This window comes from Phymastichus coffea, unplaced genomic scaffold (assembly GCF_024137745.1).
Source record: "Phymastichus coffea isolate CEN01 unplaced genomic scaffold, Cenicafe_Pcof_1.1 PCOF00038, whole genome shotgun sequence".
Taxonomy (NCBI): Eukaryota; Metazoa; Arthropoda; class Insecta; order Hymenoptera; family Eulophidae; genus Phymastichus; species Phymastichus coffea.
In genome coordinates, this window is record NW_026706849.1 from 1,943,340 (window position 1) to 1,970,537 (window position 27,198).

At 34.4% G+C, this 27,198-nt stretch overlaps 1 protein-coding gene across 1 annotated transcript in view; it reads left to right on the plus strand.

Moving 5' to 3' along the window:
- Nucleotides 1-25,913, plus strand: part of LOC131663691 (uncharacterized) — a 73,842-nt gene extending 47,929 nt beyond the window's left edge. Inside the window, exons 2-5 of the mRNA XM_058934232.1 lie at nucleotides 7,278-7,435; nucleotides 18,720-18,959; nucleotides 20,556-20,685; nucleotides 22,448-25,913. Coding sequence (XP_058790215.1) covers nucleotides 7,278-7,435; nucleotides 18,720-18,959; nucleotides 20,556-20,685; nucleotides 22,448-22,638 — 719 coding nt within the window. The 3' untranslated portion in view covers nucleotides 22,639-25,913. The remainder of the gene's footprint in view (nucleotides 1-7,277; nucleotides 7,436-18,719; nucleotides 18,960-20,555; nucleotides 20,686-22,447) is intronic.
- Nucleotides 25,914-27,198: the final 1,285 nt, after the last annotated feature.

Genomic DNA, 27,198 nt, shown 5'->3' on the forward strand with positions numbered 1-27,198 from the left:
CTCGCGAACTCAACATCCTCCAGTGCATTAACTTCCCAACATCAGTGTTTTCCACTAAAATACTACGACTTATGCATAATCCAGAGGATTACCTAACATCGCACCTCATTAAACCATTTGACCGGTTAAGCTATCACGAAACCTCTGCGAGCAAAATAAATTCAACTTCTCTCACTCGTCTCCGGCCTCAAATATAAAACGTTGAACGAATATATCCAGCGTATTGAAAACGCATTTTCAGCTATTTTTATTTTTCAATCAGTCAGCAAAATAGGCACCCCTCACCACAAAGCTCTAGATAGCCAATCTCGTAACGCTGTTGTGTGGATCAGCGGCCGTAAGCAAAAGAAGAAGCCAATTTTATAACGAGCACGTGTCTACGGTAATACAGTCCAGCGTAGCGGGAAATTGACGAGAGATCGACGACACTGATTGTTATTGGCGAGCCAGATTTGCGCCGTCGTTTATATATTCATTGATGGACTGTCTTGTACTATTACAGAATTTATAAGCTGTTAATGTGGAATCAATTTTTGTAGATTTTACGGATTAACAGTAATTTTAGATAACTTTTTTTTTGTGATATTTTTCTTGGGCATATAACTTTTGAATAATTTTATGCGCTGAACGTTATAATTACATTTAGTACTCATAAAAAAAAATAATAATAGAATTTTGCAATTTTTAACACTTCGTAAAATTCATAAAAGAACGCTTGTAAAGGGAGTTTTTGCATAGAGTGGAAAGATTGAAGTCACAGGTTTGTTCGGCGAACGTAATTGATGAATTATTCAAGTAAATAAAATAGTCACGGTTAATCTTTTGTTTTGTCATATTATTAAGAAATGCAGAAGATTGATGTAAGTACATTAAAAAAGTCAACGTTGTTGCGTAGGACCTGATGAGGTTGAAAGACAAATCAGCGAAACGCTATCGAAAATAAATTGAGTTGAGATAGTTTTTGTTTATAGTATTGGCTGTCACTCTTGTATTTCTTTGATTTATGATTTATTTCGCAAGATTTAAAAAAGGCAAGTTTTCTTCAGCTATGAAAAAAGTAACAGAATTTTAGTTTTACGTCGATGGAAAAAGCGTGCTTATATCCATGATTACCCGCCATCTCATACGTTAACACATTCAGTCGTATCGATCATATGAAAACGTTAAAAAATTATGGAAAATTTACGTTGATCAATTAAATTCAGCTACATACGCTAGAATCGCTTTGTTATAGCTTCACTCGGTCGCTTTAATAAAAATAGCAGAGATGTTTTTCATGCAGATAACTATTCAGTGATACAAAACGTAGCCGCGCGTATCGCCTCACGCGCGATACGCGCGACTACGTCTCGTAACACATATAAAGTCAGGTGGAAATAAACCTTCATTGTTCTTGAATAATAATATCAACGAATAAGCGCCGAATTATATCAGCTATCATATGCGAATTCAATGGATACAAACGTAGAAGCCGAGCAATATTGAATCAGAAATGATAATCAAACCAGGAGCAATCTATTGGCAATTTTTTTCACGGAAGGTAGCAAGCAGACGATTCGATTATTATTCGCAATATATGCGTGCACATTCCAAAAGAAAGAAAAAAGCTGTAAACGATTAGCAATGCATCGATGAATTTCACAAACCTTATGTTTAATCGTGTGCATATCGGAAATGAGGAAAATCAACAACCGGTTAATCGAGACTCAAGTTGCGGTGCGAGGCAGCCGCATCTGCCGCCCATAAATAATCGATACGTTCACTGTCGTCGGCAGAGTTCGACTATAACGCGCTATTTTTCTCGCGAATCCTATCCATCCATCATCAATGAGCCCGAAGTTAATGGAAGGGCAGATAGCGTTACATTTTTCTTTTCTTACCTTTTTGTTTTATTTATTTATTTTTTTTTGGCTTGGCTTTTGGTTTGAAGACTATCGATCGCGAGTTAGAAAAAAATTTTGATAAATGGCTCGACGGTTTTTTAATCTGTATAGCTTGTAAAAGTTTTTCAAATTGCTAGGTTTTCCCAGAACATGACTGCATGAAACAAGACAACATTAATTTTTAGAATGATTGACGAAATATAGTAGAATTTTAGAACAATTTCTCAATTTTTATAATTTTTTCAGTTTTAATTCTTACATCTGTAGAATGCCAGCTTTTAGATTAATGTATAAATTCGTGGCTATTGGCACACCACTTCTCCATGAAGACACTCCGTTTTGCACAATATTTTATGTTTGAAAACTCTAGATATTTTAACTGTCTTTAAACACTCAAAGGATCATACAATAAAAAAAAGTATACTTCAATACAGAAACTAATGAAAACCATTAGATAACAAATTGTCTATTTCTATTCTACTGCAGTTTCCATACAAACTCGTAAGTACAATATTGTTACGATGCACTGAATAGCTCAATCAAAGCCGGTAGCCAGTCACTCTACACCCCGCGCAAAAATTAAGTTTGTATACCATTGCAAATCACCATCTCGCTCTCTCTCTCTCTCTCTCTCTCTCTCTCTGTCAAATTTTCCATATAAACACGCTTATTCGCAAATAGCGATCTCTCATCAACTGACTTTGCCATCTGACAACTGCAGCAGTAGCATAGTCATTGCCCGAGTCGACTGCAGTAAATTAGCTTCTCTCGCGAGCTGCCTGGAATTTTGTATCATGCCCCCACACGGCAATTCCATAATTCACCTCGAGAGGTATGAACCGTCGACGATTATGCGCACTCGTCTGTGCCATCATTTCAACCGACGACTGTACTTGCCCTTTATATAGCAATTATTTCAAATCCATATTATGCTGTACGGATTCATTTATATCGAGTCGATGCGCAACGTTACATTTCGAAAAAAAAACACGCTGGTGGTGTTTGATTTCAATTTGCGAGGTACTTCAACTTTAAAATAATTAAATTTTATATATCGTTACTTGAGTGTAAAATATATACATAATTATTGGTTTTGGCAAGTCGATATCATATCGTCTGCCGCGATATAAACTTTTACGAGCGTAGTTCGCGTGACAAGATTAAATCAACTTTAGCCTCGTTAAAGAATAAAAGAAAAAAGAAGGGGCAGTAACAATTAGCTGGAAAAAAATTCTAAAAATGAAAAAGCAGTAAGTGAACTGAAGCGGTAAGAAAGAAAATTTAAGTGCAGCAATCTGCATGTAATTGAAGCAGACTGCATACTGTAGTTTTACAATTTCTTACATTTTGAGTACAACGAATAATCTCCTTTGTTCCACATGTTGTTAAAAAGAAACTTTTGTATACTTTATATTTTCAACAACGAAGTCGTGACTGTTGTTGGTTTTTTAAATTCCATTATTAATCATACTAAAAAATGAAAACTGACTTTTGAACTTGTATATGTAGTATGATAGTATGCTTTACTCGGGTGCGCTTGAAGAGCTTTTGTAGTCGCACAGCAGCTGGCAAGACATTATTTGTGTAATACGACTTGAACTGTACAACTACAAACGTGATTGTTGGTCTGAAGTTGTTAAACTATGTACGTAGGGTGTATGCGTAACAAAACACGGTCACAAACAGCCATTTCAGTACAAATTGTGGCTAGAGTGTGCCGTAAATGTTTTCTCATCTTCTTTTAAACGACAGGCATTACTTATTTCTAAGTTTTAGATTATTTTAAAATAATAATAATTGTTGTTACTACGTCGAATAATAACAGAGAAAAAACTATTCCAAAATTTTTAGTAGCAAACACTTTACAGATTCAAAGTTTCATAGGCTTGAAAAAAGGCTCGTTGTTTTTTTCCCTACGTCTTAATGCAATTGTGTTCAAAATGAAACTATACCCTTAATTTAATTTAGCATCGCTGATTTTTCATAGATACTTTCTTCACGTATTGAATCATATCGAAAATAATATTCTTATTTTAATCTAAATTTACTTACCATTTTATGAATTATAATGACTATCTTACAAAATAAATATTAAATCAATGATAATAATGAGGAGACGTGCAAAGGGTATAACAAATTTAAATTGTGAAGTAAATAAAATAGGAACTTCAGCAAATTGCCAAGATGCATTACATTTATTCAGTAGGTAGTAATGATTGAGACTGAAACATTAAGAAAGCAATTAGCGTGAGCGAGGGAATAGATGGTCTACGAGCGCCTGCACGCCCTTCATTATCATCAACGAAAGCGCGGTAAGGTAAACTGGAACTCGTTCGCCTCAATGCGCAAGGACAAACGGCACCGAGCGAGAAAGTGAGAGCTTTGATGCCTCGTGGCGTCGTCAAGCTCTCATCTATCCATTATGCATTATCGCAAAGTGGATGCAAGGACAGATCGATGCGCCGCCGCAACGACACTCAACGCCCGACCAAGAGGATCATCCGATGTGCGAGAGGATCAACTTTCAGCGCTGTTTCGTGCTTGCACGCGTGCTCCCTCGCGTCTCTCGCTATAGAATTCCTAATTGCTTCAGTGTTTGCTTACCCCACTGAGTAGAGTAAAATCGCGGGATAAAGCTGATATTTTGGAAACAAAATTATAAAATCGAAAGTACGCTATTCGGAATTTTCACCCGTCAAGCTCTTACAGCTGAGAGATTAATCTCTATTTTCGATAAAGCAGGAGAAATTGAGTTTTTACATTTTTTTCTAGTTTCCATGGATGGATAATCCCGAGCGAAATTGGAATTTCGAGATTATATGCTACGATTCTCGCGCGAGCTATAGAAAAAATTTTGATTTGAATGTTAATTGAAAACTGAAAATCGACTAAAGGATTATACTGATTTTGAGAAATTTATTTTTTTTTCAAGACATCGTAATTAAGAATGTTAAGTTTTCCTAAACATTTGCAAAACGTGCGTTGGATAAAGTTTGACAAAAGTTATACCAGGAGACAATGCTAATTTTGATTATTCTGTTGGGTTCTTCGTATAAAAGTGGAATACTCTTACCAAACTAATTTTTGTCAAAGATCAACCAAACCTTATTCAACCTTATTTAATTGTTTTGGTAAACGTTTGACCATATTGATATCAAACTTGCGAATAAACAAAAAAAATTAAATTCCCAAAATATCATTAACAAAAGTTTAGTAAAAATATACATAATTTTACCCGAAGAAATCAATCGAATAGTCATGTTTAGTATCGTATGATGAAACAATTTTTATCACACATCATCTGACACAAGTTTTGCAAACGTTTAGGAAATGTTAAAATTTTTTTATACGGGGCAATTCATTACGATTTGTAAAAAAATTCGTAATCTTAATTTGTAGTTTGCAACGTTGCTGCTTGCATATTGCAAATTGTCTTACAACATCTAGAACAAATTTAACGTGCAAATTGACGAGTTTCCGCCTGACGACGTTACTTCCGCCGAAGGTTCGTGTAATATACGCGTAGCCCTGGGGGGACACGCGATACACGTTCTGTCTCGCTCTGTCTCGTTACACGTTGATACACGCGGATAATTGACGGCTATCATCCCGAACTAATTGACCACGCGTAGATGACAGCGTTGACGACAGAATTTTTGACTGAAGCTTCATCGATTAATTGATCCAACGAGCGTTTTGTAATCGCTTATCTCATGAATGACAATTGCGGTAATGCTTACGAGATTATTTAAAATTTGAAAATGATTCTTTCACCCAGCATCGGAATTTTATGATACCTCATTGACCCGTCAATGATTGATTTTAGTTATATTTATATAACTAAAATAAATTTGAGTTTTAGTTTCAGTTATATTTCCTAGAAAATACATATTTGATTCTTCATAAAATATGTTATCACGTCTGCACTCTGACCACACTCGATACACCCTGCTTCTTATTACTTCATTCTGAAAATGATGAATAATAATTAATGTACCACGATTAGCTATTGATAAACTGTAATTTACTATTTTCTAATGAACCAATGCATACAGTTAACAAAATTGATCAATAATTTTATGGAATATTATGATTGAATTTTCTTATCAAATGAATATTTAACTTTCAATATCGTATTGTACATACAAAGAATGCGTTCGATGAATATCACAATAATAGCTAAATTAGAGCTATGTCTAATAGTCGAAACATCTATCATACAATTAATTGGAAACACCAGAGTTAAAGCAACAATTTTAACGATAAGTGCTAGTTGAGCCAAAAGATACTCAACTTAACTTCCCGCTAAAATTTTTCAAAACCGCAAGCGTACGTGCTGCAAACGGATAGCATTTAGTTATAGATAATAGATAGAAAAAGCTTTAAAGCATCAAATGGCTTGTAACACGCCTTTACCGACGATAAAGAAAATGTACCTTCGTGAATATCGCAGTATTGCTTCGCCTTTGTGGGCCTTTCCTCACTACTTTCTGCTGTGCGAGCGCGTTATCATCATGTAATTTCTACGTTTGTCACTCTTGTGTACTGACAGGGTGAGGGAAACACAACTCCGCATAGTTATTACGCTATGAAATTCACGCGAAAGTTGGAGTACGACAGGACGAGCATACGAAGTAAAAACACTGGCGTGTATTTGAATTTTGTGTTTTCGTTGAAAATGATATTATACTGGAATTTTTTTCGACAAGCTCGATATAAGCCACTCTCGTAATGAGATTTACTAATGGAGGAAGGTGTTTATCTTCACGGTGGTCCAATTTCATTTTAACGCTAAGTTAGCTAGAGCCGAAAGTTCTCTGGAAACGAGAAAGTTTTCGCCTAAATAATTGCATATCTTGTTCGATGCAAAACTTTTTTGATGTCACGGAGAAAACGATCGAAAATTGTTTTACATGGTAGTTCGCAAAATCGCGGCACGTACGTTTCTGGGATATTAATTTGAAACAACTTCCGTAACTCGAAATTTGAACATTCCCAAAAAGAATCTTTTATAGCGTAATAAAATTCTTGATATTTATGACTTTCGGCAATAAATGAGGCTACATCGGCCATCATCTTTGTCTCTATCTCTTACTTTATTTCGCCCTCTCCCACTTCGCTGCCGGGCGCGTACATTGTATTATCTTTCAAGATCCTCGACGAGCAACTGCACCCAGGTATAAGGTCGTCCAATCTTTACAAGTTAGCGACGACAAGTTCAAAAGGCTAAGGCTACGGCAAGAAGGCACGTTCCGAAATTGCCTCTACAAAAGAAATTACTTTTGGCGTGTGCGTCAGTTGCAGGCACTTGCTCGCTTCTCCCCCCTAATTTTCTGCCTCGAGCCCAAGATATAGCTGTGTATGTGAAGTCTCCTGTGCGTTTGCGTGTTTCAGCGCCCGGAAGGAGTGCGGATGAAGTACTGATCGGCGAGGTGGACATTGCGATGCGTGGCGACGACGACAACCCAAAGCAGATTGCCAGCACTTCGGAGCGATCTTTCACGTCCAACAAGTGTATTGTCGACAATAAGGCCTACTCTCACAGTCAGATGGTGAGCCTTCGTTTTTCATTTCAGTCACAATGCAAAAATCGCACGATTATTGTCTCTTCGCGAGTTCATTACAGAAGGTAACGAGCGTGATTCTGCATTTTGAAGCGCGGTCAGCGCTATCGGTAATTAGATGCTAGCCATTAAGATTTCACTGCGGTCTCTTCCGCTGCTCAAGCAGCAGCACCCTTTCGATTTCTAAAGACCACTTAAAAAGTTTTTTCAGCCCCTCATTTCCAACGCCTACAGTTCTTTGTTCGTTGTTTCGTTAAAGTGCAAGTTACTTTTTGTTTGATCTAACGAGTGTGCCGACGCCAACAACAACTTTTCTGCAAATATTTATTCGCCGCAGTTTCTCTCGCATAAAAATTTACCATACTTCAGCAAAATATAGATTTTTGATAACACTTGCCGGATAAATTAGCAAAAAAATGTGAGACGAAAGGAATATGTAAAATATCGAGAAGAGAAGAATCGTCCGAGTGTAACACATTGGGATTCCTATACGTAGACGGCCGCACGGGGCGGCTGCTCAAACATTGCTGAGCAAAAAAAAAGCCGGTCACCACAAAGGCCAGACGATTTTTTCGCAGTCGCCTATCAGAAAACCATGAATATTGATGTGTGTGCCTCGCCATTTTTTCCCTCGACCGACGGGATAACTGAGATTCAACGGGTTGAGTTCCATTATACTTCAATTTGAATTTTTTTCCCTCGGTGACAATGAAAATGGACTGAAAGGTCGCAAAATTCTTGACTAGCTTATTTCTTCGTGAGATAGTTTTTTTGCGTATTTATCATTTTATTAATTTTTATATAACTGTCATTATCGAAAATTTTGTTTAATTCTCGATTTGAAACCATTAGCAGCCATTTGGAAATGAAAATATCAAATTAACGTTACAGCCTGACACATTTGAAAGATTAAACTTGCCAGCGTAAAGAGTGGAAAAAGGATATATGCTCTCGATCATCACGCTTTAGGAAAATGAACCTGACATAGAGTAACGGTAAAAATTTGAACATTGAAGGAATATGACAAAACGGCGCACCGAACGGAGATATGAGATAGCGTACACGCCCTGGAAGCACTCCATTATTTTCACATTCAATTAGCAACGTTCGAGTGCACGTTGACGTTTCCCCGGAGGATTACGAGTTGAGCTTAGCAAAAGCTGGAATCAGGCCATCGTTCTATAGTTGCTGTATGCTGAGAGACTACTGATCCATCTTATCCCTCTTCTTTCTTTGCTAATGAGCGGCCTGCTGTTAAAGTTTGCACCAATAAATACTTGATCGAATGTATTTCGTGTATTCTCAATCTAGTTCAAAATTATATCTCGATCTCACAGTATCCAATATTCCAGAATATTTCATTGCATTTACTCAACACACGCGTTAGAAATCAGTAGAAATTTTAAATACTCGAAATTGTATCAAATTATTTAATAAAGTGAATGAAAATAAAATTGAGAAAATGAAGACAAATTAAAGAAAGCAACTTAACTCTTGCACTGCTTAACTTAATAAACAGACCGTGTACATTACATGTGAAAGTGAACAAAATCTATCTAACTTAGATACGAGAGGCATCAAATTCAAAATTAGGATGATTCTTAGTAATGTTGTTATGAAAAGCTTTACGAAGGTATATATTGAATAAATTTGGCAAGCAGTTGATTACGATCTTGGACATTCTACATATTCAATCCAGACAAGAGCTGAGCGACTGCTCGAAGCGGTAATGAAATCAAATTCAAGTTTGTCCTTATCGGCGTCGCGCTCCGCTTATCGGCGCACCGTGGCCTCAGCTCTTTGCTCCGTGTATTTAGAATTCCAATTTCGCCTATGAACTTTATCGCATTGACAATTTCGCTACAAAAGATAATAATATCTATACTAAACATTTTCTTATTACTTTTTTACTGCGGCACGCTTCAATAACCTAATATTATTTATATGTATACCTGTATACATTTCTTGAACTGCACATTTTATCAACCTAATTCAAGCAGTGATATATCAGTTATCAGATTTTATTACACGACCACCTTAACCCATTAACATTCTGACGGACACATTTTGTACACCTTTCTTTCAGCGCTCACAGCTATTGCATTCCGAAGCGAAGAAAATCTCAATAGATGTATTTTTATAGTTTGAAGTGGGCTCTTTCTGGTGGTACCGTTCAAATTATCGAAGAATTTCATTTTTGGAGTATGCCCGGTGCTTTGCGAGGTGACGTGTTTACAAACACTCCGCGTTATCACCGGATAGAGATTTGCTCTCGGAGTTTTTCGGCCATTAGGCCTATTTCAGTTGTGATCAACTCATCTGAAATGCAGTTTGCGCTTGATAGGGTAGATCCTGCTGAATAATTTAGGTTTGTTGTTAGGCTTGTTATTAGACAATGTTCGGGTAAAGGAAGGATGCAGGTATACATTTTAATACGTGAATATTATTTTTAGTGTATTTATTTTGTAATGGTTTACACTTCGAATCACCTTAAATTAACAAGAACTTTACAATATTGAAACATACAAGAACTTTAGAATATTAAAACATACAAGAGATTTATAATATGTAAACATATAAGAACTTCACACGCAAATTTGGGCGACCTTCTTTAGCATAGGTTGCCAACGCAGAATTGCTCGTCGCTATTGAGTCAGTCTTTTTTAAGCACTCGCTCGCTCCACCCTACGTTTTCTCTTGGGCCCAGAGGTCGTAAGTGTTTCCTACATTTCTTACTCGGTATCGGAGGATCCGCTTCCCACTCCATCGCCATGGCTGTCTGCACGTTTTGGCACCGTGACGCAGATTGTGTCTCGCTTGAAGGCGATTATCACCGGCCTGTGCAAGCGAGACACAAGATCAGAGCCCATGCTTCTAATCCTAAAGGAGGTGGCGATGTGCCTGCCACCATGTGTAACAGTCATGTGCGCTGGATGAGCAGGAGAGCAGCAAGTATCATCGCAAGAGAAAGCACGTGTATGCGCTCAATGATGCATTTCTTTGGAAAAACCCGCAAATCTTCGGTTTCGTGCCGATGGCCGCGCCGTCTTGCGCCATTGGCCATGTCTCCTTTTCGCTTTTCCTGATTTTTTTCCAATAAGAACAATGAAGAAGGGCGCTACGACGAGCGAAGTCTCCGTCGTGTTAGTCGGATGTTTCATCCGCAACGAACAAGCCAGTGCAAATTACCTGAAAATGGCTTATTCAATATGATTTTTCAGTATCCGTGTAAAGTTATAGTGACATCTTCGAAACCAGACCCAAAGACGATCAAGCTATTGTTATTCCAATTTCAAAAGACTTTCCAAACAAGGTTTACATTGAAGAACTTAACAAACATATGAAAAATGAAAATAGTTTCCTCTTCGTTTCAAAAACTTCTGGAGATGTCTCCGTGTTATTTTCGACAATTCATCTGTAGCAAGTATGTTAGTTAAGCCAGTCCATAATGTAAACATTGCCAAAAATATTGTACCTATAAAATTTCTCGTAACCATATCGATCAAAGTTCTAATTTCTAACGTGGCCTATGGCATCTCTAACTCGTCTCTAGAGAAATTCCTAACTATCGACTACCAAATTAAAACTGCTTCCAGTGTCTCGGAATTAAAAGAGATATTTATCCTGAAGGTATCTCCTTTAAAAATGTTAAGAGCTTTAGACGAGTTGTATATATACATCCAGATAATGTTTATAAACTGCCTAAGGGACCTGTTAAATTTTCCACATTAGCGATAGGATTGAACGTCTTTTTCGATGTTTAGAACCCCAAGTACTTTCTTTACTCTTCTACCAGTCATTTCAAAAACAGTTTCCTTCTGAACAAAGAAATTACCACTCTCTCTCAGCCAAATCAAATTATCAAAGAAGATCACCTCCATGGTAACGAAGATAGCAAACAAATCAACACCGTAAAATTAAATATAAACAAAGCACTCCCATGTCAGCCCACCTTAGAACATATACCTCTTGACTACGAACAAGAGGATTTCTCACTGAATCAAACACCTCTTAACTTAAAGTTGGAAAAATTCAAATCCCCTTTCATAACCAGTGCAAAACCTCATCTCCACCTTGATCCACGCTCTAAAAAACGCTAATAATATCAAGAGATCCTTAGTCCTACTTCTTAGAACTCCACTGAAACAATTTTTAGCCCCCATCTTTATTCAGACAATCTAGCAAATAAATACAAACATAAAACTTCAAATACTATCGAAAAAACCCGTATCAACCACAACACAAATCTAATCATCAACTTCAAAATAAATTCTCTCCTCAAACCTGTAAAATGTTACATCGAAGCCAGGCGAAATAAACATCAACTAGATTTTACCTTTAATGACATGATCAATATTTTAGTGAAAACTAAATCAGAAAATCAAACGACTAAAAAGAAAATGGCCCTATCAACTTCACACAATTGTCCTGAATTGATTGGATTATTGAATAATAATCGTCATAGGTAAAGGCATCAAATCTAATATCGCCTCTCTGCGCAAAGCTCTCGAAAATGAAGAAAACCCTAATTTTGATTACTCAATTTTCTCATAATGTGAATGCTCCGATCCTTCTCTAAACTAAGTTTACCATGAATAACCTAGTAAGCTCTTCATTGTCAACGGGTAATCCCACCCTTCTCCACACCCAAGACCTGAAACTATTATTATGGAATACCAGAAGCATACTCCTTAAGACAGAAGAATTATACCAACTTCTTAATAATATTGACATTTTCAACTGTCTTGGAATATGAATCACAGACAATATTCTAAATTGTAGTCTTCCGGGCTTCAAAACTTTTCGTTAAGACAGAAATGACGGGAAAGGCGGCGGTATCATCTTTCTAGTCAGAATTAACCTAACCTTCCACGATTTCTCTAACCTGTCCAGTCCAGCGGACTCTATAGAAATTTCTGGCATCATATTAATCAATTGTAATTCTCAGGTAAATTTAATATGCTATTATAGAGCCCCATGTCTTACTCTCTCTCTCTCTCTCTCTCTCTCTCTCTCTCTCTCTCTCTCTCTCTCTCTCTCTCTCTCTCTCTCTCAGTTGCAATGGGACAAATTATTTCATAACATCAATGTAGGTAGTCGCAATATTATCATGGGCAATTTCAATGCGCACCATATCCTTTGGAACTGTGAAATTACTGACTCAAATGGAGAATGACTCCCACAATCAATCGACGCAAATGATCTCTTTATTCATAACTATAATACCAAAACGCATTTCTCCACCAGAAATAATATCGAATCAAATATAGATTTAATCTTATCCTCTAGTAACCTAGTTGACAAAATTGGTGTCAGTGTCTTAGATGACACCTTGGATTTCGATCATTGTGTTGTCTATATAGATGTATGTATATCAAAACATTTTTACCCGAGGAAAACTCTAAATCTCAAATCTAAAAAGATTAACTAGGAAGGATTTATTTCTAAAATGAGAAAAATTATAAGAAATTCTTAGCGCGAAATTTTAATGAAGCCTCTACCTGTGAAAAATATAACTTCATTACCATTATAGCCAAGGCTCTTATCATCAATACTCCAACTAAGAAACATCTAAATAACTCTAAACACCGAAATTTTATACCTTGGTGGGATGCCGAGTGCGAGGAAGCCAAGCGCCTCAGAATGGCTGCCTTTTTCAAGTTCAAATATTCTGGTCTTAAATCCGATGCCATCGAATTGAAAAGAATAGCCGCCATCACTAAAAAACTGTTCAAAACCAAAAATGGAGCATATTTTAGGAATTTTGTCTTCAACATAAATTTCAAAAATGGTCTCATATTTGTTTGGATTACATGCAAAATATTCAAAAACAAGCGGGTGAAAACTTCTCTTCCTCACACTCTAAATAATGTTAAAAGAGATAAAAAGATCCTTGCTGCTCTAGACAAGTTATACCCCCTTTGTTATACTAGATCCCTCCTGAATCCCTGACACGACTAAGGACAATCTTTTAGATTCCCCATTCAGATTTTTTGAATTTAATGCCACTCAGTCGCTCTCAGTCTTTGGAACGAATGGCATAGACTATCATATACTGAAATTTCTCCCTAATAAAATCAAACTTATCCTACTTGACATATTTAACGAAATGTTCCTTTCTGGATGCTTCTCAAACGATTGGAAGAAGTCCTTTGTTTATTTCATTGACAAACCTGATGACGTAGGAACTCAGTTGTACTTGCAAACTTTTTGAAACCCTCATTAAGAACAAACTACGATGGGCTGAATTTAAGAATATTTTACCTAAGAATCAAATACGTTTCTGAAAAGGCCACTGTACAATCGATTGTCTAGTAGGTTTAACTACAAATATAGAAGATGCCTTCAGCACCGGTAAAGGACTTCTAGCTACTTTGTTAGATGTTAACTGAACCTTTTAAAGTATCAACTCTCAAATCCTGCTTCAAATTCTAGCCAAAGTAGGTGTTTTCTCCAATTTATGCTATACGTCAAATTGTGTATCTTTTTAAATTTATTTTAATTATTTGAACGTCTCGTGTATTGCGATTTTTTGGGGGACGATTTCAGTCTTCCTAAAGGTGGAGTCCTGAGCCCCCACTGTATAATATTCATGTTGCTAATATCTGCCTTAACTTACCCAAAGGGCCGTAATTTCGCAATTTGCAGATGATATCGTTGTATTTTGCAAATGGGGAACGCTTGACTTTTGCAAAAAGGCTTTTTCCACGGCCATAAACGTCCTCGACTCCAATTTGAAAAATCTTGGTCTTGAGCTTAGTCCTCATAAAACAACGTTCGTCTATTTCAACTAACGTAGAGTCAAACAAGGCGAAATATCCATAAGAATTCGAAACACTGTCATACGCAATAGTAATATGGTCCAATTCCTTGGGTTAATCTTCGATTATAAACTTAATTTCAACCAGCAAGTAATGGAAGGCAAAAGCAAATGTAATAAAGTTATCAACATCACAAAATTCATTAGAGGAACTTGGCAGGGCTCCAATCCCTCCACTCTCCTCATTCTCTACAAAAGTTACATAAGATCCATCATGGATTACAGCATCTTTATATATCTTTCTACTCACAAAAACTTCTTTGATACGCTTGAATCCATCCAATATACAGCGATAAGACTTGCATTAGGTCTTAGAATCAGTACTCCCAAGAATCTATTACTCGCAGAATCCAAATTAATTACAATCTCTGACAGAGCAAACTTCCTTGCAACAAGATACCTAAATAAAGTCTTTTCAAATTCTAATTTTTTCGTTTATGACATATTATATAAGTTTCTAGAAAAGTTACTTCTAAGTAGAAATATAAACAACGTGAAATATCTATTTAAATACTCAAGATCGAAGGATCCTAACGAACAAAACACTCTCAAAACCAAGAGGTTTAGCTTGTATACAATTCCCTACAATGCCGCAATACACCATATACATATTAACATTCAGTTCGACAAAGAACTGTGCAATTGCACCAATCCAGGAGCTGTGCCAGACCAATTTTTACTTGACAAAGATGGCTCAATATGGTACACCGATGGGAGCAAGACAGTAGTGGAAGATTTTTCACCTGCGATAGGAATTACGTGCTACTGTCCCAATAGTAATACAATGATAACTCGCTGCATTATTGGGAGTTCTTTTTTCACCAACGAAAGCGTAGCTTTACTCGATGCAATTGATTTGGCTACTTGTTCTATGAACAGTAACATACTCATTCTCACTGACTCCCTAAACGCTCTTTAGGCCCTAGTATCCTCTCAAATTGGGCAAGTCATTAGCCCCTATATCTTAAAAATTAAAGAAAATATATCTTTTTGAAAAAGACATCAATCATCAGCTCGGAATTGAATTTTTCTGGATCCCTTCTCACGTCGGAATTTCAGGGAACGAACAAGCTGACAAGTTAGTAAAGAAGCCTCTCTTAGATCTGTTGCCTTTATATATCACCGGTCTCTATAGCCTTGCCTTTCTCCGAGCTGAAGGAGTCCGCAAGATACGATGAAGCTTTCCACTCAACTCAAGAATACATTCATTCAACGGGCATGGAAAAAGGAATCGATTATGTACAAAATTGTCTCAAGAATGAGCGTAAACCACAACATGGAACTACCTAGAGAAACCATTTTTACATTTAATAGATGCCGAGACATTACAGTCTAGCTAGTTTCCTGGCAAAGATTGGTATCGTAGATAGCGCTGACAGCCCTTGGGGTACGAGCGACCAAGACTTGAATCATATTTTATGGCAATGTCCACTCGACAAAAAATAAAGGGCCATTTTCATTAGGGATCTAAGTAGATTAAACATTACACCTCTCTTTACTAGCATTAATGTACTTTATAAACCTTCTACAACGAAATGTAAAATCATATCTAAGTTTTTTTTAAATTGTTAGCTAAAAATTTAGCATTCTCGCACAATTTTCACAATTCGTTATACTTATGTATTCATCACACTTTTATATCGGCCTTTATAGCGTAAAATTGTATATATATGTAAATATATAACATGATTAATAAATGCTTTATATTTAAAAAAAAACAAAAAAACTTCATTTTTGTGATGAAAAATATTATGTTCGGGTTAAGGAAAAGTGAAATGATAGTCGATTGATAGATTGAAGATGTACTTTAATGTATAAATAGTATTGTTAACTGGTTGAACAAATCAACTATAAAAAACTCGGTTAAGTCCCGAAGTACAAAGAAAAACTTAACGCTAATGCAAGTTGAAACGAACGCAAATATAATTACAGGTTAAGTCGCAAAGAAATTATTAATCTACACTTGCGAGTGTGAAGAACGGCTACGCTATGTAACGAAACCACCCGATCGTTCGAGCTAGTACTACTTTTCAGCCGCTGAGAGGTTTTTCGCTCGTTTTCTTCTTCCACTCCGTCTCCCTGACCGGGGCGTGTCCTGCTTTCCGCCGGATTTTCCGCTGCGAGCCTCGCTCGTCCTGGCCCCTTCTATATGGCCCGAATATAGGTGAGGGCGTAATTTCCTTCGGCCATTTGGCCAATTGTGCGCGCGGCCTACCACCCCGCTCCTCGTGTGACGCTGCCGGTCGGCCTCGGTGAGGCCCGATTTGGCCTCCCGTTCCGCAGATTCGAGTGGTGGGAGCGACGGGCTCCTGATCTTTGCGGGTATCGGACGCGAAAACCGATGTGTTGTCGGCCCAATACCCAAACACGGCCGCGAGCTCGCTTATTGATAAGCGCTCACGGCGCGTGGTGGCATGCGTCGAGAGCGGTGGTGGTGGCGTTGCGTCTTCGACAACGAGGCAGGGCATTAGCCACTGCATGACGTGGGCATACGAAAGTGGATGAAGGCGTGGGGAACTTCCTAGCGGCCGGCGTTGTTTTGTGGAGCTGCAAAGGCCCAAGGCAAACGAAAGGAAACTCGGGAGCTCGCGCGATGAAGTGGTTTCGCTTCTCGCTGTTTATAATTTCGCTGTCGATACAACACATTTTTAGTGAACATACAGTATTCGCGCAGGACGTATCAGGGTTTACATCCGCAGCACCTATTTGGGTGCGGCGCGTGAACCTCGACGGTTCGAGCCTCACCCGCCGCCCTGTAAAAGCGCTCGACCCTGGCGCTCGCTGACCGTTTAGTACCTTGCGGCGGCGCACGGACAGAAAGATATCTGTTTTCTCGGATTTTCCAAAACGCGACCGTAAATACAAATTTTAAAATGTAGCTGCGCTATCTCGCCGCGACATCGTCGTCGATCAGAAACGTGCGGCACATATGCTCTCTGCCGCACCCTCATTAGTTCGTTTATCTTTACAACCCGCGCGCGCTCCATCGACTGCGCCAAATCTTCCCGTAAACGCGTTTGCATACATTTTCGGCATGTGCTGGGAAAACCCAACGTCTTCGAACTATAACGGGCACTAATGAGTGTCTATTCCCGAAACAGTTACTTGTCCGGAACATATTGTTTAAAACCAAAACATCACTATAATTAAAGATAATTTTTTTTCAAATCGAGTTTTCAACGAAAACTTGAATACCGGCTTGGAATCAATTTTGAACCAGTCTAGATCCTGGACGGGACTTAAATCTAAAGGATATAGGGTGTCGAAGTCAGTTTGACCAATTATACATTTTAAAATGGCACCTTAAGTGCAAAATTTTTGTCGAAATATTCATGAATTTTTTCTCGAAAACAAAGCTCTTTACCAAAAAATTTCTTAAAAAAAATTGCTTAGAATTGACCAAAGAATATACCTGAATTTTTTCGAGAAGTTACGATCAACTTTTTTGATTTAGCAAATTACGGAAAAAATGTATGTATATTCCTTGATCTATTTAAAACACTTTTGTACCTAGTAATTTTTCGTAAAGTGCTTTGCTTCCATGAAAAAAAATTTCTAAAATTTTATAATCGGGCAATTAAAGTGATCATTAAGAATTTTTTCATTTTGAAATGTCTCATTGGTCAAACTGACTTCGATATCTCATATCCTTTAGATTCAAACATGGCCTTCACGATCTAGACTGATTTAAAATTGATTCCAAGCCGGTAACTCTGAGAATTCGATTTAAAAAAAATTATTTTCGATAATAATAATGTTTTGGTTTTAAACATTTTTCAGCACAAAAATGAAGTTTTTCGATAATTTAAATGGAACCATCAGAAAGAGCACACTTTAAACTATAAGTATACAGTATTGCAATTTTTTCGCCTCGAAATGTAATAGCTGTGAACGCTGGAAGAGAGGTGTACAAAATGTGTCCAGATGGACGTTAATGGGTTTTAATGATATAGATGTATTGAATCATTCATCAAAAATGTTATTACTAGGGATTTCAATTGTTATCAATTAACCTAATAACATCTGTTCAATTTAAACTTTAGTGCAATATAAACCATTATTATACGACATTCTGATCTTATAAGACATTAAATTAGCTGCAAAAGTAATTCATAAAAACATAGCTTGCAATTTAAATTAATGGCATTGCTGGATCTTATTTAAACTTGACGTTTTTCAACTAGTATATATTCGCTGCGATCGTCAGTGGCTTTATTAGTATTATTGTTATAATTCAATCATAAATAATAAATTTTTATGAATCTTTTTGTTAATTATTTATAATATTGGCAAATCTATACTAATAAGTAGATTATCTTCATTTAAGTTTTAGCCTTATTAAATATTTCACATTCTAATGTTGGAATAATAATACAACTGCTTATTCCGCAGTATCTAAATAAGGCTGAGAATCGATAGGAAATGTAATCGAGGATTTTGCTTCTCTGGCAGATCCCATCACGTGATGAGAGCTCGCATTGTCTGTGCGTGGCGGGCGAAGTGTACTGTTGGTGGCAGACCTTCGGGGGCCCCAAGCTGAGCGACAAGCTACCAACCGACGAAGAGGATGAAGAGGAGGACGAGGAAGAGGAAGATGAAGATGACGACGAAGACTCTTGGACAACAGAGGAGGACGATTACTCAGCTGCCCGGCCTGAGGCTACACCAGAAGCTTCCGGACACAGCCTAAATGTAAGTTGAAGTCATTTTGTTATGAAATATTCTCACGTGCTTTTAGTAAAGTAGTTAATAGAGTTTTTGAACCTACCGCAAGGAATAAATTAATTTTCAGAACAATTTTTTATGCCAGTTATTGCCCGTTTTTTACAAAGACTAATATTCATTCAACGTAGGTTATACACAAATGTGCATATATTCAATGATAATTAATATGCGCGATGGACATAAAAAATTTTTTATTATAATACAGTTGGCTGAAAATATACTAGTAATTCCAATCAATTCATTCTTCAAGAACTTAATTACCGTTTTAATAAATAGCCGGAAAATCTTCGCTTAGCTCACTCGGACACGTTTTATTGCTAAACAATCTCATTTCAACATGTTTTATTACTAAATAATAAATTGCGTTTAATACATAGGTTCTAAAAAATATAGCTACAGATTATTATCATCGAAAGATGATTATACGTTCTTCAATATAATTTTAAAAGTAGTAAAATTATAGTTCAGATTTGCAAGTGTAATTTTATATGCAAAAAAAGACTGCATAACGATGAGCACGACGAATTCGTATTCATAAGGTTTAATTAAATACGTAGGGATATCATATATCTTGCTCAGATATCTTTTGCTTTCTTATAAAGAAGGTTTTCTTTGAATTAATTTTGAAATGTTTTTTTTTAATTTTTTAATGATAAGAGTTATTTAATTTCGTGTTATTAAAATTATTCATATGAATCTTTATGTTTTCATTACATCTAAATCTTCTGCATATATATATATATAAAATTTTTTACAAACTTTTATGAAAAGTAATAGAAAGAAGAAAATGTCATATATATGATATTTGTCCTGGTGTGCATGTGCGTATGTATGTGAATGAGAGAAAAAAAGAAGTATTAAGAGTATTCCTCCATTTTTCTCTCCTACATTATAATTATTAAATAATTATTCATTTAGTAATCATAATTAACAGCATGATAACATAAGCAAAGCAACGAAAATAATTAGTGAGATAATGATGGGAGTCATATACATCGACACAGGAGTCATAATCTTATCCTGAAGGATATCACATCCCCCCTGATAGAAATCATAACCATCTTAAAAAAATTTTGTTCTATCCACAAAATGATCTATCCTACCCAGAAGTTCCAATTCAAACGATAAATAAAGCCAAGAATTGAATCATGGAAAAAACAATGGAGATGATTACCATGATAAATTAATACATTATGATAAATTAATATCCAATTTCATGAAACTTACACCGTGATACAATTGATCTTCTAGTTTCTTATCAAAACAGCTAATAGTATAGACGGAAAAAAATGTTGAATGAAGTAAACAAAAGAATAGTAATAGTAAAACGCAAGAAATCTACCTATTTTTAAATAAATAGAGCAGATATTTAAAGATTATATTGTAAGAATGAAAAAAAAAAAACAATGAAATAAATAATTATCCAAATGAACATAAATTTGTTATTCTCAAAATTTACGTTGAAAAATTATGTAATATAATAAACCGTGATTAGAAAAAAATAATACTTGGCTAAATTCAATAAAAATATTTGAAAAATTATTTATTTTATTTTATTTGCAGCATAACGGCAATGAAGATGGAAACCAAGCTGGCAACGTAAAAGAGAATAATGAAAATCGTTTAGCTGCAAATTTGACAACAACGGCCGCTCTTTCGACGACAACGGCACGTCCAACATGTCTCGTCATGGGTAAAACTATATTTTTATTTTTAAAATGGAAAAAAATTTCGAAACAATACGTAATAGTAGCTGCTAGTAGTAATATTACAATCATTGCACATAGTTTTATTTCTTTCTGTAAATGTAGTTTTATAACCCTTTCGTTTTGAATTTATAATGTTCTATCATAAAATATTAGTTATTGATATATGATTTATGATTTCATAAAATAATTCAACATATGCCGATGAGCAATTTTACATATTTTACCAACTCGGCGACTTTTCACAATAGTTTTTAAATTGTAACATAACGTAATTAATTTTTTAGAATTTATTTAGAATATCTATTGTTAATTAATTTTCAATACTTTCTAAATAGATTAATTAAATTAATTTATTTAAAAATATTAATAAATTATGATTTGTCTGAATGATTTTAATACTTATCATAATATCCCAATTGCTTGAAAAGTGATTTAAACAATATCATCAGCAAATAAAAATCTGAATAGATCTCATGTACAGCAAAAATAAACAATTAAACTACATTCAAAATTTTTATACGCTTTTTGACTGATCAAATCTGTTCTCCAAGTTTGATTTCTCGATTTGCCCAATATCGAACAAGTTCATCTCTCTTAAGTAGAAATCTTATTTCGAGTGTAACAGCTGCAATAAAGAAATACTGTAGTTAGCGCGTAAGCTAATACGGTAATTAATAATATACAAAATTTGGAAGCCCTTCAAGAGTATATACACGTATAAAGACAGAAAAATGGTCATCTTGGAAAATTTCCTGCCCGCCGGATTGAGAATTGCTTTCGTTCCATCAAGGTACAAGGGAGGGATTCGAGTCTTGAGGGATTCGAGTCTCTTTTTGCGTTAAACCTTGGTCCTTTGCCTGATTAAATTGCAAAGCCAAGTCTAACCACCAATTTATCAGTTTTTCAGACAACTTTTTTTGAAGGTTATTTCTTGGTTAATCTCAATAGAATCATTTAACCAATTTGCAAAGTTTTTCAATTCAAATAGATTCTAAATAATAATAGTAAGCTTAAAATATTTATTTTGCTTAGATACGTTTCCTAGTCTATCAAAATGTATAGTATCAATACTTGCATTCATTGTAAATGCATGTAAACCTACTTTTAATTAAATTGTACATTTATACAATATCTTGAGTACCAATTTTGTTTTTCATAACTGAGCCGTCCTTATTACCACTGATATCTTTCTGTGTTGGCGTAGAAAATCTTCTCTATTTGACTAATAACAAATTTTAACGGATTTCATTAAAAAAATTTTTGTTTTGTGTTTGTCAAGTCTGTGCAATGTCTGTAGTTCTCATGTACAAATCAATCACATATTCCGTCAGCTGAACAAATATAAGTTGAATCTGTTTGGACAGCCTTCAAGCTTCATTTTCACAAAATAATATTTCATTATATTAGCAGCCTCATACCATGGATGATTTGAATTTAGTTAAAAAAAGTCGCCGAATTCGACTTAGGTCGAATTAGGAAATGTAATTGTATTCTTGTAGCTTGTTACGGCTAAACATAAAAAGATGTATGAAAAATATATTTTACAGAAATATACGTAACCGATTCGCAATTGATGTCATTACCGAAATTTCTTTATTTTATATTGTTTATAACTAACTGTAAATTATGTAAAGTAATTTAAACAAGCCATTGAAAATTTTCAATGATGAATGCTTATAAATAGTCTTGTGCCAGACATCATCTTATAAAATTGCAGCATCGGTACACGGTATGTTCCATTTGCAGGAAGGACATATCAGCAAGGCGAGGTGTTGCCGCATTCGACAGGCAATTGCGTGGAGTGCAGCTGCGGCTCCGAGGGTCGTATTGAATGCTCGCCTCGCGATTGCGTTGGGCTGAGGCCTCAAAATGCCGGAGGCGGTGATCTTGATCTGTTCGAGCTTGACCGTGATCGAGGCATCGAAGGTAGCTTCTAACAAGTCATCAACATTGTCGACGCTGACGCCCTCGAAGACGCGGACGACTATTGATAAGTTTATCCGCTACATTTGATTATATTCCGGGTACATACATATAGGTACACTGATACGAGGTGCGTCTTCCCAAATACATACATACATATTTGCCCGATTTATTCAATTGCCATATATATAAAGAAAATTGAATGTCAGTGAAGGAAATCGACAAAAGCGAATAAATTCAATTGGTAATTTATGAAAAAAATCAGATAAAAGCGTCGATAGTTCTTTTGACATTTTAGCGAGATGGTAGGTTTTTACATAACTGAATATCATATCGTCGCAGACAGAAATCAACTTTATAGAAGGAAAGATGATAATTTAGAATAGGTAGAACACCATTACCATGAGTATAGATTTCAATGCCTAATTTATGTATACAAATTTCTCACATTTAAACTATGTCTATTAGTATGAAAAGATTTGTATAGTACATATTTGTCAAAAGTTTTCAAAATTTGAATAAATACATAAAAAATTACGTCATTGAAACTATCTCGTATGTGGTTCAACAGTACAATTCTTTTGCTGCTGAATAACTTCATTATCATAACGTGACGATATCAGCATACCTCAATAAATTCATATACCACGCCATCAGTTTTTAACTGTTCTTCAGTTTCAATCATAACACCATTTTTTATTTCATGAAAGGTATTTTACTATGAAAGTTTTTAAATGTTTTAATATAGAAAAGTTAGATATTATTTTTACACTGAATACAAAAAGAACGCATCATATAATCAAAACAAGCTCATTGCACTCAATGTTTTTGATACATTTAATGCAAATTATTTCTGTCGATCTACATTTATTTAAAGAAATCATAAAATTGAGGAAATTTCCCTACATAAATAGTGAAATGAGATACATGGATGCAATAGGCATAAAATCTCATTTGAATGTATTTTTCTCAATAAAGTAAATAAACATAGTTTCTCACTAATATGTTAAAAATATGCAGTTATAATCAAAGCAGTTAGGAACAGTTTAGATTTTTATAAAGCAGCGCAGGTTCGCTTTCCAAACTACTTTAATTGAATTTTTCTATCTTCATTTATTGTAGTGCATGGCGATTTTCTTTCAATATTATTATTATTTAGCAAAAAGAACAGTATATAAAAATGTCAACTGTAACATCATTAATGATAAGACCGTTTATAATATTTCATATCAGAGATGGTAGAACTTTTCAAAAAATAATCGGACTTAACATATCATGAAATTAAATTATAACATTTCTGGTTTTTTTAAAACTAAATAAATTAATTTCATCGACCAAGTAAATTGTCATTCGTGTACAAACAACAAACCATTTCTATATTATTTTCAGCAAGAACTCAGCGTAATAATTCAAAAACTGTAGGTATTTTAAGAGAAGCAAAAAACACAAGTTCGTATGACGGGCTACAGTTACGAAAGAAATAAAATGTAAAAAGCAGTCTCCATTCATTAGACTATTATTCTCCAGTTTTACGACACCCTATAAAAATTATTGTTTTTATCTTCTAGTATAACTCTACGTTCCTATTCAATATCATTGATATAATTCTGTTAATAAACTATTTAAAAGTATTTTCACAAAAACTGCTTTCATTAATATTTATTATGTTTTATCTATTTCATGATTGACTAAATACTAACAAGGATACCAACAAAGCTACAGGAGGTAAATTTCAATCAAATGCTGAAAAATAATCCTTGTAAAAATAAAAATACCCGTCTCACAGATCCATTTTTGAGATCAAATTAGCCTTATATATAGTATCTTGAAACAGTAAGTCCATTATTATGTCTAAATAACCCTTTTAGAAATTGGTCTACAGTTTTATAGCCTTTACAGTTCAAAGATCACAAGTAGAAATGAAATTAGTTAAAACGAATTGTCGAAAAAAGTTTTACTATTCCAAAGTCAAGTCATTAAAAAATTTATAAATAAAATTTCCGATAAATTTCCTTCACGAGAAAATTAACTTATTATTTAAGCAAATTTTGTATTAGCGTAACTTCCTAACAGTTTAATCTAAAAAAATTCAACTACCCGTATTGATTATAGCTTTCATTTAATGACTTTCACATTGCAATAAATCAATTTTGAATTATTAGTTAACGTTAGACATAAGCTAAATTTTACAATATATAAAAATATTATTTATAAAGACTCTTAAGTCCAAAAAAAGCCTATGAAATAAAATCCAAAAACACGGTTGTTTTTCTATTGGTAAGGAGAATTTTTCCAAATTGAATTTTCACCAAAATTTGTCTCTCGTAAATCTGATGGTCTTCTTGTAAAATTATTATATTTTATCGATAAATATATGTTTGCGAAATTCAATATTCAAATGACTGTATATGGCTTTAACATAAATCTTGATATTTATATGTGTACTACATCGCTGTAAAAGTTTAATAAGTGGAACAAAAGCACTAATAAATAATATATGATATAGTAATGTAAAACATATTATTTCTAAATATATATATATATATATACATATATTCTAATTATACACTACAGTAAATAGATAAGTATAATAAATACATATAAAACGCATTTTTTCATGTAAAAACGGATACATGTATTTTGTATTGAAATGGTTGTATCTTGTCTTATGACGGTTTGTTTTGAATAATATATATGCAAATAAATCACTTGCGGTAGTAATTTTAGACGAACAGTATTTGCATAAAACATTGTCAAACTATATATTACAATATGTGTTCAACAAAGATGCTTCTGTCTGGTGATGAACATGTATCACCCATGATCGCTTCGTTCGAGTGAAAACACTCATTGGACTATAATCTACTTTTCCACACTAGTATTGTAATATATTGTCATTCAATTCTATTGAATTTATTTATTACATACATACATATATATATATACATATGTGTGTATGTGTGTGTGTTGTTATTTCAATGTATATGGACAAAAATGAATGATTTTTATCTTAAGTTTCATGTAAACCGAATAGACTAGACTCCATTGTGATAAAATGACCAGCGAAAAAATGTTATGAATTTTGCATTTTCAACAATAATCTGAATTTATAGATATTCAGAAATAAAGAAATGAACATTTTATCAACATACATTTTGACATTTCATCGTAGTAAAATTATTGAGTTATAATTTAAAAAGAACATATGTAAAAATAAAATTTTTAAATTGAAAAATTATTCAATTGTTTGAGTAAAACTGTAGCAAGATAAAGTGTAATAATAAATCATCTTTTCAGAAACAAGTTGATTGTAAATACTTTTTTACATATCCAGTCATCCAAATACTCCAATAAAATCATTAAAATGCTATTAAGTATCGTTATTCAGACTTTGGTAAAATATAAAAAAATAAAGAACAACCCCCTCCCCTCAATTATTGTGGAAGCTTGTAAAATAAAAAAGCCCTTGATCATGTGAGGTATGATAAAAAAGTAAGGCTTTTTCTACAATATTATTTTGTTGTTAATATGGTTTTGTTATTCATCTTTTAAGGGATTGCTTCAAGAATCTATACAATAATTTTTATCGAGTCATTTGATCTTAAATGTAAAGCTCGCATATTCCATGTACATAGTCATCTCGTTATAAGATTATATTTTGTACAGGATAGACTCTATGCCATCACTTTGTTTGAGATCAGTACCAGCAGAAATAGTATAGCATGTAAGTATGTAATTGATTTAAATATTGGTATCAATTTCTTTCAAATACTCGTCAAATGGTGAACAATCAATATATCAATACAAAAATATCATTTCAACAATATTAAGAAAATTATTAACTTCTGTGATAAATCAATAGCTATATCTTAAAAAGTGTATTTTTAATTAAAAACTTTGTTTTCCCTTGGTTGCTTCGGGCCTTTTTCCATAAAAATCAATAATAAAATTGATAGAGCAGGCATTATATAAGTCATAAAGGGTGATAGCGAGCGCTCCCCTACGGCGCCGGCCTAAGTCGATAGTCATGTCACGGGCTAGCCGACCTTTACTACTTGACTAGTCTGGCTTAATGATCAGTATCGAATGTGCACTTACCATTAATTCCAATCAGCAAATATAGACCAATTCTTGAAAAAAAAATGATCAAGGCAGATCGCAACAAACAGCAAGCCGGCAACGAGAACTTCGTCATAGGCCGATGCCGTAAAGGAGCGGTTGCTATAGTTTCTTACTGATTCTTATATGATGGCTATTAATTTTAATGTTCATTTTTATAGAAAAAATGTCCAAGGAATTCAACGGAAAAAATAATTTTTTTAATAAAAAATGTACTTTTTCAAATATAACTATTTGTTTATTACAAATGCTTATAACTTTTTTAATATTGTCGAAAAGATGTTTTTCTATTAATTCTCTGATAGTACGTAGTTTAAAAATTATTTAAAAAAAGTTATAATTCAATAGCTGCAATGGTATCGGAGATATAAATTTCTTTTTAATTTTCATAAAAATTATTTTATTTTTTATATTTGTTGACCTACTTTTCTAATAATGGCCTAAATTATTACACT